The sequence below is a fragment of the Amblyomma americanum genome, chromosome 8, assembly GCF_052857255.1.
Source record: "Amblyomma americanum isolate KBUSLIRL-KWMA chromosome 8, ASM5285725v1, whole genome shotgun sequence".
NCBI lineage: Eukaryota > Metazoa > Arthropoda > Arachnida > Ixodida > Ixodidae > Amblyomma > Amblyomma americanum.
This window is the reverse complement of record NC_135504.1, coordinates 159,416,921-159,428,612: the sequence shown is the minus strand read 5'-3', so window position 1 is coordinate 159,428,612 and position 11,692 is coordinate 159,416,921. Positions and strand designations below refer to the sequence as shown.

The window sequence follows — 11,692 nt, the reverse complement described above, 5'->3', positions numbered from 1 at the left end:
GGTGCTGCAGAAGTTCTGTACCCGGCACTCTTCGACGGCCTGGCGGAGCCAACGTTTTGAAACACGCGCCACATCGCTGCTGGCCACATCGCTGCAACGATTCTGCGCAAGCGCTGCTGTTATCTGCAAGCTACGCTACGGAAACGGCGGGGGCGGTTCCTCTCACTTTGGCAGCAGCGGCGGAGCGGATCACACGCAGCCTGCTGAATACTTCTTTCTGTACTGTCCCAGGTTATCGCGCTCTCCCGGAATACGCAGCGGAACTGTGAGCCTCCCGAGGTGCTGCAGAAGTTCTGTACCCGGCACTCTTCGACGGCCTGGCGGAGCCAACGTTTTCAAAACACGCGCCACATCGCTGCTGGCCACATCGCTGCAACGATTCTGCGCAAGCGCTGCTGTTATCTGCAAGCTACGCTACGGAAACGGCGGGGGCGGTTCCTCTCACTTTGGCAGCAGCGGCGGAGCGGATCACACGCAGCCTGCTGAATACTTCTTTCTGTACTGTCCCAGGTTATCGCGCTCTCCCGGAATACGCAGCGGAACTGTGAGCCTCCCGAGGTGCTGCAGAAGTTCTGTACCCGGCACTCTTCGACGGCCTGGCGGAGCCAACGTTTTGAAACACGCGCCACATCGCTGCTGGCCACATCCCTGCAACGATTCTGCGCAACCGCTGCTGTTATCTGCAAGCTACGCTACGGAAACGGCGGGGGCGGTTCCTCTCACTTTGGCAGCAGCGGCGGAGCGGATCACACGCAGCCTGCTGAATACTTCTTTCTGTACTGTCCCAGGTTAGTAATTGTTGTTCAGTGCCGCTTGCACTGTTTATAGGCGCTCCGCCGTTTGCTGCCGGTTTGATGGGTTGCTGACTATGTAAACGCGATACGCACTTTTGAGAGCGCCCTAGGCCGAGGCAGTATTCTTATCTACCATTGTCGTTTGCTTATGATGGAGCGGTGTAACATCTGTCGGTGTGCAGTGAGTGATGATGGTTTTGCATTGACCTGCGGAGAGTGTGAATTTTTATTTCATGTAGGAACGTGCTCTGGCGTCACTGAGCAGCAGTTTAAGTCCAAAAGGCTTGCTAAGAAGTCTTGGAAGTGTGAAGTTTGTAAAACAGGAAACACCAGGAGTCCACATACGAGGACATCCGATAGTGAAGTGGTGGCTAAACTTGTACAGATGGACCGGAAATTAAACACGCTGCTTGAATTACCGACCAAGGTAAACGGCATAGAAGAGTCTATCCAGCTACTCTCAGACCGCTTTGATGCCATACAGCAACGTCAGGACCGCCAAGAAAAAGAACTCAAAGATATTAGGCGCAAAGTCGAGAGCATTGAGAAATCCGGAGCCACTAAGCAGCTAGTGCAGCTTGAGACAGACATAGATGCACTTGAGTGGCGTAGCAGAAGCCTCAACATCGAGATCCACGGTGTTGCTGAAACGAAGGGCGAAGATCTTTTTGAGAAAGTGAATGACCTGGCGAAAGAACTAAACCTAAATGTTCTAACTAGAGAGGACGTGGTAGCACTCCACAGACTGCCAGCAAAACCCGGAAACACGCCAGGGATTATAATGCGCTGTGCTCGCCAAGAACTTAAGAATGCTTTCATGGCTAAAAGGAAAGCTTTGAATGGACCTGACGAGAAGCGGTACATCTGTGAAAATATGACGTCTCGGTCTAAGAAGCTGCTTACATTCGCTAAAGAATGGGCGAAAGGAGCAGACTACAAATTTGTGTGGCACACAGGCGGCAAGGTTCTCGTGCGCAGGGCTCCAGGTGAAACAGCCACAGTGATCAAATGTGAAAGTGACCTAGACGCTCTACATTCGTAGACGTCCTTTCCACTTTGTAGCTTTTTGAAACTTTCTCTCTTTATGGACAGCTTGCAATCTATACCAAAAGAACAATGGTTCACTCTTCATAACTTGGGTTCAAAACGACTGAGCTGTGTTCATATGAATGTCCAGTCACTCAATAAGAAAATTCCAGAGTTGGAGGCCTACTTTGCTGGCATAAACATACACTGTGATGTTGTTATGTTTAGTGAGACATGGTATAATGAAGATTCTGAGGTATTTAGATTGCCCAATAAAAACACATTTTATTTGAACAGGACATCAAGACGTGGCGGAGGAGTTGCAATGTTGATACATGACTCTATGAAAACTGATTTGTTATCTGATTTCTGTTCCGTGACCGATGACTACGAAATGCTCTGTGTTGAAGCCAATTGTTTACTTTTTGCTACATGTTATCGGCCCCCTGATTGAGACCATAGTGCATTCTTCAATTTTCTTGAGAAATTTTTTGCCTTTACAAGTCAGAATAGGCAGAGAGTTATAATTGGCGGCGATTTCAACATTGATATCAAAGGTGCTACTCGCAAATCAATAGACTTTGAAAGACTACTTGCATCCTATGGATACGCGAATGTTATAAAATCTGAAACAAGGATAACTTCCACGTCAGCTACTTTACTTGACCTTTTTATCACGAACTACGATCTGCCATGTGTGTCCAGTGCCGTACTAAGCTGCTGTATAGGTGATCACATGCCAATATGTATGTCCGTTAAAGCACCCGAAAGAGCACCGAATACGAAGAAAGCATGTATAAACTTGCAAAGCATCACTGAAAACTCTCTAGAGGCTTTCCGCATCGACATACAAGGTACTTGCTGGGATACCGTGTTTTTACAACATACAGCACAGGAGGCTTATGATACCTTCATAAGTCACTTTGTGACAGTATACAAGAAACACTTTGTCTCTAAAGAGCATAAAATAAATAAAAAGATTCGGAAGCCTTGGGTAACCAATGAGCTTTTAAGGAAAATTAGAAAACGAGACAGGTTGTATGCGAAATTTCTAAAAACTCGAGAACCCTCACATCTCAAATTGTTTAAGACCTTCAGAAATAAGATAACCAAAGAGTTAAGAATAGCAAGAGACGCGTATTATATTCAGGAATTTGTATCCTGTGCCGGACAGACGAATAAACTGTGGAACAAGGTATATGCTCTTACAGGACGGAAACAGAAGGGAGAACAACCACAAGAGATTTCGTTAAATGGACGCTTAGTGAGAGACCGCGAGCTTGCTAATGCATTTAATCAGTACTTTGTAACAAAAGATACTGATCAGAATGCTCGTCCTAGCAATGACCTCACTGCACCTAGAAACAATAATTCCATTTTTTTCGCGCCAACTGACAGTGATGAGGTGTGCTCCATTTATCTCAACCTTAAAAATTCACGCAGCTGCGACATAGACGACCTACAGATACGGCCTGTTAAATATGCCATACATGAACTCGCCCCTATACTGGTGTACATTTATAACATGTGTATCTCTTGCGGGGTTTTTCCCGACAGAATGAAAACCGCAAGAGTAATTCCTATTTTTAAAAAAGGCGACAAACAGAATATAAAAAATTACCGTCCAATATCGATTCTCCCCATTTTTTCTAAAGGTTTTGAGAAAATTATCCTCAATAGGCTGTCTTCATTTTGCAGTAAACACCAGCTTATAACCGAAGCACAGTATGGATTTCAGAAAAAGAAGTCCACAGAACTAGCGCTTTTAGATCAGAAAGAGCACATATTAAGAAACTTTGAAAACAAGCTTTTAACTCTCGGCATATTTGTTGATTACACTCAGGCGTTTGACCATATCAACCACAATATTCTCCTCAATAAACTAGAATGGTACGGCGTAAGGGGCACACCACTCGCTTTATTATCTTCCTACCTCAAAAACAGGCAGCAATGTGTCTCATTAAGCGAATTCAAATCGCAAACCAAGGGCATAATCTCAGGTGTACCACAGGGAAGTATTCTCGGGCCGCTACTTTTTAACATTTATGTTAATGATATAGTATCAATTTATCAAGAAGCAAAATTTGTAATGTACGCAGATGACACGAGTATTTTTTTATCGTCCTGCAATTACACAGACTTAATAAGAATGGCAAATGAACTTCTCGGGAGACTTTCGATTTGGTCGAAAAAAAATTGCCTACAGGTTAATTGCAGTAAAACAAAAGCAGTAATTTTCCGAACTCAAGGAAAAGAAATCCCACAGTACCATAATATAATGTTCGAGTCAATGCAAATTGAGGTTGTTAACTCAATTAAAATTCTTGGTGTAACCTTCTCCAGCAGCCTACAATGGGACGAGCATGCAGATTCAGTCCTCAAGAAGCTAAGCAATACGGTTGGTATGCTAAGTCGCAATCGACACATTTTTCCTACTTTTGTTAAAATACTTTTGTATAATGCCTTGTTTGCCTCGCACATTATTTATGGTCATTTAGTATGGGGTACAACGACACAATCAAATCTTAATAATATATTAATCATGCAGAAAAGGGCTCTACGTATTATTGCCAGTGTATTCTTTACGGAACACACTGAACCACTCTTCGAAAAGTATAATATAAGAAAGATTCACGACATTTACACATACAGACTTCTGCGGGATTTTTACTATAGCAGCAGGAAACATAATTTTACGTTAGTGAAAATCGCGAACCTGCATCAGAATGTACCTGCCTACACTACACGCCGCACAGAAATATGGAATGTTTCGAGATACAGAACTAATTATAGCAAACAGATGCTTGAGAATAATTTACCAAGGTTGTTGAATTCCCTAATTGAAATGGGTATCGACATTCTAAGCATGAACCCGTCAAACTTTAAAGCCTTCATGCGATCCTATACTGCATAAAATGTAATATATTTTTGTCTTTATTATTTCTTTAATATCTCTGTCTCTCCTTCATACATATTTGTGAATGTTTCTATGTTTTGTTTTGGGCTTTCTTTATTCACTTCTTGTGTTCTGATGAGCTGACTGCCACCGCTGCTCTGTCAAGTGTACACCAGGATGCAGGACCGGTCAAGCCTCCAGAAGGCTTTTTGCCTGCCATCCTCGACATTATATCTGTATGGTGTAATGTTGGAATAAATTTTTGAAAAAAAAAAGTTTTGAGTAAATTCTGATTTCCTAAAGAGAGGACGTAGTCTTAGGCATGCAGTGATGCCCTCTGCACTTCGTTTGCTGGCACGGTCCCAAAGGAAAGATGTCCGCGCGCGTTGACGAAAGATCGACAAGTTTTGATTAAATTCTAAAAGATTTCAGAAGGCGAGGGCGTAGTCTTGGACATCCAGTGATGCCCTCTCTATTTGGCTAGCTGGCACTGTCCCAAAGGAAACATGTCCGCGCGTGCCGACGAAGGATCGACAAGTTTTGAGTAAATTCTAAATGATTTCAGAAGGAGAGGGCGTAGTCTTGGGCATGCAGTGATGCCCTCTCCACTTCGCTAGCTGGCACGGTTCCCAAAGGAAACATGCCCGCGCGCGCCGACGAACGATCGACAAGTTTTGAGTAAATTCTAAAAGATTTGAGAAGCAGAGGGCGTAGTCTTGGGCATGCAGAGTGATGCCCTCTCCACTTCGCCAGCTGGCACGGTTCCCAAAGGAAACATGCCCGCGCGCGCCGACGAACGATCGACAAGTTTTGAGTAAATTCTAAAAGATTTCAGAAGGAGAGGGGGTAGTCTTGGGCATGCAGTGATGCCCTCTCCACTTCGCTAGCTACGACGGTCCCAAAGGAAACATGTCCGCGCGTGCCGACGAGCGATCGACAAGTTTTGAATAAATTCTAAAAGATTTCAGAAGCAGAGGGCGTAGTCTTGGGCATGCAGAGTGATGCCCTCTCCACTTCGCTAGCTGGCGCGGTTTCCAAATAAAAGATGTCCGCGCGCGCCGACGAACGATCAAAAATTTTTGAGTAAATTGTGATTTCCGAAGGAGAGGGCGTAGTCTTGGGCATGCAGAGTCATGCCCTCTGCACTTCGCTAGGTGGCACGGTTCCCAAAGGAAACATGCCCGCGCGCGCCGATGAACGATCGACAAGTTTTGAGTAAATTCTAAAAGATTTCAGAAGGAGGGGGCGTAGTCTTGGGCATGCAGTGATGCCCTCTTCACTTCGCTAGCTGGCATGGTCCCAAACGAAACATGTCCTTGCGCGCCGATGAACGATCGACAAGTTTTGATTAAATTCTAAAAGATTTCAGAAGTAGAGGGCGTAGTCTTGGGCATCCAGTGATGGCCTCTCCATTTCGCTAGCTGGCACGGTCCCAAAGGAAACATACCGCGCGCGCCGACGAACGATCGACAAGTTTTGAGTAAATTCTAAAAGATTTCAAAATGAGAGGGGGTAGTCTTGGGCATGCAGTGATGCCCTCTCCACTTCGCTAGCTACCACGGTCCCAAAGGAAATGTGGACACGACGAAGCATGGTGCATGAATGACGCTTTATTGAAGAAGGCGAGCGGTTATATAGGCAAGCGGTTAGATAACAGAAATGGGGGCTGCTTCTGTCCGGCTAGGCGCGTGTGCATGACTTGCACTACGTCACATCTCCCCTCTCTCTCTCTTTTTTTTTAATCGTCGAATCAAGTAGAGTTTCAGAACTCAGGCGCCGGGTATCTTCGTGGTGGTTGGCGCTTCCGTTCACTCCTGCGGAGTTGTGTAGATTCGGATGTCCCTGTAGTGTCTGGGACTCCCACAGCTGGCAGCGGCGCGGGAGTCTTGTGGTCTGGAGACGAGGGAGGAGGAGCCGGATTGAGGTGTTCTCTTGTGCGCTGAAACTGTTGACCCTCTTCCGTTTTGACGATGTAGGCACGAGGAGTCTCAGCCCGCTGTACGACCGTGACAGGGGACCATGATCTTGAGTGCACATTGTACATAGTTGCGGTCGAGCCAGTGCGAAGCTCTGGAAGAGGCCGTGTACCTCTGTTGTAGAAGCAGCGTTGCTTGCTCCTGATGTCTTCTAGCCTTCGTCGCACGGTCTTGGGTGGCACTGTTTGTGGCTGTAGGTGGCTGGTTGGTACAGGAAGCAGCGTTCTTGTCTGTCGGCCCATGAGCCTCTGCACAGGGGACTTCAGAGAAGAGTCCCGAGGTGAATTTCGACACTCAAGCAATGCGGCACAAAACTCAATGCTGCCGAAACGGAACCGCCTTAACAGCTTCTTAGCTTCCTGTACTGCTCTTTCTGCCATTCCATTCGAGCGGGGATAGTACGGACTAGACCGGACGTGTTGCAGGCCAATCTTATCGGCGTAATCCTTGAACTGTTGGCTACTGAAGGGTGGTCCGTTGTCTGTGCAAAGTCGCCTTGGGAAGCCATGTGTTGCGAAGATGTCATTGCATGCTGGAATAACCTTGTTGGCTGACGGCGCTTGCACAAGCCTGATTTCAAAAAAGAAAGAGTAGAAGTCAACAACGACTAAGTACTCGGCACCGTTGTGATGACAAATATCAGCTCCTACTGACTCCCAGGGCAGTGTTGGTATCTCGTGACTTACCAGCGGTAGTCGCGCATTTCTTGATTTGTACTATTGGCATGTTTGACAGCGTTGAGCGACTTCCTCAATATCGCTGTTTATACTTGGCCAGAAGACAACGGTTCGGGCGCGTGCCTTCATTTTTTCTGCTCCTGTGTGCGCAGCATGAAGAGAAGCCAGTACCTCACTGCGCAGTCTGGCAGGAATGATAAGGCGATTGCTCCGGAACACAAGGCCGGATTCAGTATGCAGCTCATCGCGGAAGCTCCAGTAGCTGCGTAGCTCGGTAGTGACGTCAGCCTTGTCAATGGGCCACGCTGTGCTTGCATACTGGCGAAGTTTCACCATGCTTGGGTCACGGTCCGTCTCCCGCAGAACTTGCTCCAGGCGCCTGTCTGAAGCTTGAAGACAAGCGATAGTGTTAACGTGGAAATGCGCGCAATGTTCTACGAGCTGTGCTTTATTAGGAAAACGTGATAACGCGTCAGCGATGAACAGTTGTTTTCCCGGAGTATACTTGACATTTATATGGTATTTTTGTAGGGTTAGACGCATACGCTGCAGGCGGAGAGGGCACTGGCATAATGGCTTCTTGAAAATCATTTCGAGCGGCTTGTGATCAGATTCCACAATGACTTCTGGCTGCCCGAAAATGTAGTCCTTGAATTTTTCACAGCCGAGGACGATTGCTAGCATCTCTTTCTCTATCTGCACGTACCTTTGCTGTGCTTCTGTCAGCGAGCGAGATGAGTAAGCTAAGGGGTGTCCATCCTTCATTATCACAGCGCCAATTCCGTTTTGGCTGGCGTGTACAGATAGGGTGATTGGTTTGCCCTTCTGGTAATATGCCAATATGGGAGCCGTTGCTAGTGCTTCGCGCAGTGCTTCAAAGCTTTTTTGATGGCTGTCTTCCCAAACCCATGCAGCATTCTTTTTTAAAAGTTCTCGGAGCGATGCTGTGAGCGTTGACATATTAGGAATGAAGCGGGAAACGAAGTTCACCATACCCAAGAATGTCTGTAGCTCTTTCCGGTTGCAAGGGGCCTGCACGTGGAAAATATCTTCCAGTCTCCCTGGATCCAGGCTCAACCCGTCGCGCGTCAACACGTGGCCTAGGTACTTGACGGATTCCTGCAAGAAGTTACACTTTGTTTTGTTCAATTGCAAGTTGTGCTCCTGACATCTTGTCAGCACATTGACAAGATTTGCGTCATGCTCTTCTTTAGTGCGACCCCAGACTAGAATGTCGTCCATTACGACTGCTGTGCCAGTGAGACCTTCTAGTACTTTGTGCATGGCGCGCTGAAATATTTCGGGAGCCGAAGAAATGCATACGTAGGAACCTGTAACGACCGTACGGAGTGCTCATTGTGCAAATTCTGGAGCTTTCCTCATCCAGTTTTATCTGCCAAAATCCCGTAGCAGCATCCAAAGTCGAAAAGTATTGTGCTCCACACAGAGACGGTGCAATGTCTTCTAGCGTTGGCATAGGATAATGTTCCCTCAGCAGCGCTTTGTTCAAATCAGATGGATCGAGACATATGCGTACCTTGTCGTTCTTTATGACGGTAACCATGTGGCTGGACCACTCGGTTGGCTCGGTCACCTTGGAAACTACTCCGGCTGCTTCCATGCGGTCCAGTTCCGCTTTTACTCTGTCCTTGAGTGCGAACGGAATCCGGCGTGCTGCTTTGACCACTCCTTGGGAACCTGGCTTGAGCTTCAAGTGGTAGACGACACCCTCGAGCTCGCCTAATCCGGAGAAGACGTCTTCATACGGCTTGACTACGTCGTACAGCTCTTGGTGCTCCAGTGAAGCAATTCGGCGAATCAAGCCTAGCTTCTCGGCAACTGAGCCGCTAAGAGTCACGGGTATGTCGTCTTCCATTACGAAGAATGTCGTTTCAAATGTTCCCTCGGGTCCGGTCACATGAAGGTGACTACGTTTCGTTGCTTTTTTCTGAAAGCCAAAAAATGTGTTCAGCACGACAGCGCAGTTTTCGGGTTGCTTTTGAGTTATCTTCTGCAGCTGGCTGCGAGATATGACCGAGCAATTGGCTCCTGTATCAAGCTTGCAGGCAACGGCCGTTTCTTCTATTTTCACGATTGCAGTCCAGCGGTCGTCTTTCTTGCTGCTTGGCGATAAAGTTTGCAACCAGAAATTATCTGCCTGTCCGTCTGAATTCGCTTCCAGTGACGCCACTTTTTGCTCTTTCACGCAGAGGTTAGCGCTCTTCGTTTTGCACGCAGCTGCAAAATGATTTCTTTTGCCACATTTTAAGCACGTGCGTCCCTTTGCAGGGCATGTTTCACTGTTGTGAACACGAGCACATTTGTTACAGCGACTTTTCATTTGGAGGACCGCATTGACCTCCACTTGACAGTTCTTGCTGGAGTGTATTTCTTCACTTTGCTCTTTGCCGTGTTCCCGAGCTCGACACATTTCAACAGTTTTGGCCAAGGAAGCATTTTCAGAAAGAAGCGTTTCTTGAAGCTTCTCGTCTCTCATTCCCAGAATGATTCTGCTTCTTAGCATGCGTTCTTCCAGCTCACCGAATTCACAGCTTTTTGCTAGTACACGCAGCTCCGTTAACCAATCGTTAAAATGTTCGTCTTCCTTCTGGTCACGCTTTCCAAATCGAAACTCGTGATAAGCTAGGTTTAGTGCTGGTTTGTAGAACGCTTCAAACTTTCGCTTCAGTACAGCAATGTCGCTTTTATCCTCTCCAGCATCAAATACGAAAGTGCTGTACGTTTTGCGTGCGTCTTCTCCAATACTGATGAGAAAAGTGGCTGCCTGTACCTCTTTCGGTTGTTGGTCCAGGTAGGTTGCAGTTGAGAAGAGCTCGAACTCTTGCTTCCATGCTTCCCAGCTATGCCAGACATCTCCCGTTGTATCCAGGGCCTTCGGTGGTGGCAGCAGCGAAGTGACGGGGGCGGCAGGCTGGGCGCGGTGCTGCTCGGCGTCTGTCATGGCTCTGGTCCGATGAAATTACCCGGGCCTCCCGGATTGCCGTGCTTCTGCCGTCGGTTACGTTGCCCGGTTGCGTTGCGCGATCGCTAACCGGCCACTTATGACACCATGTGGACACGACGAAGCATGGTGCATGAATGACGCTTTATTGAAGAAGGCGAGCGGTTATATAGGCAAGCGGTTAGATAACAGAAATGGGGGCTGCTTCTGTCCGGCTAGGCGCGTGTGCATGACTTGCACTACGTCACAGGAAACATGTCCGCGCGTGCCGACGGGCGATCGACAAGTTTTGAATAAATTCTGAAAGATTTCAGAAGGAGAGGGCATAGCATTGGGCATGCAGTGATGCCCTCTTCACATCGCTGGCTGGCACTCTCCCAAAGGAAACATGTCCTTGCGCGCCGACGAAGGATCGAAAAGTTTTGAATAAATTCTAAAAGATTTCAGAAGGAGAGGGCGTAGTCTTGGGCATGCAGTGATGCCCTCTCCCTCTCGCTAGCTGGCATGGTCCCAAAGGAAACATGTCCGCGCACGCCGACGAACGATCGAGAAGTTTTGATTAAATTCTAAAAGATTGCAGATGGAGAGGGCGTAGTCTTGGGCATGCAGTGATGCCCTCTCCACTTTGCTAGCTGGCACAATCCCAAAGGAAACATGTCCGCTCACGCCGACGAAGGATCGACAAGTTTTGAGTAAATTCTAAAAGATTTCAGAAGGAGAGGGGGTAGTCTTGGGCATGCAGTGATGCCCTCTTCACTTCGCTAGCTGGCATGGTCCCAAACGAAACATGTCCTTGCGCGCCGATGAACGATCGACAAGTTTTGATTAAATTCTAAAAGATTTCAGAAGTAGAGGGCGTAGTCTTGGGCATCCAGTGATGGCCTCTCCATTTCGCTAGCTGGCACGGTCCCAAAGGAAACATGCCGCGCGCGCCGACGAACGATCGACAAGTTTTGAGTAAATTCTAAACGATTTCAGAAGGAGAGGGGGTAGTCTTGGGCATGCAGTGATGCCCTCTCCACTTCGCTAGCTACCACGGTCCCAAAGGAAACATGTCTGCGCGTGGCGACGAGCGATCGACAAGTTTTGATCAAATTCTAAAAGATTTCAGAAGGAGAGGGCGCCGTCTTTGGCATGCAGTGATGCCCTCTTCACATCGCTGGCTGGCACGGTCCCAAAGGAAACATGTCCTTGCGCGTCGACGAAGGATCGACAATTTTTGAATAAATTCTAAAAGATTTCAGAAGGAGAGGGCGTAGTGTTGGGCATGCAGTGATGCCCTCTCCACTTCGCTAGCTGGCACGGTCCCAAAGAAAATATGTCCGCGCGCGCCGACGAACGATCGACAAGTTTTGATCAAA

The 11,692-nt window shown here is 47.5% G+C and overlaps 1 protein-coding gene across 1 annotated transcript; it reads left to right on the top strand.

Moving 5' to 3' along the window:
* Positions 1-1,179: 1,179 nt before the first annotated feature.
* On the top strand, positions 1,180-1,836 carry LOC144102801 (uncharacterized). The gene has a single exon (XM_077635961.1). The coding sequence runs from the start codon at positions 1,180-1,182 to the stop codon at positions 1,834-1,836; it is 657 nt and encodes a 218-aa protein (XP_077492087.1).
* The last annotated feature ends 9,856 nt before the right edge of the window (positions 1,837-11,692 follow it).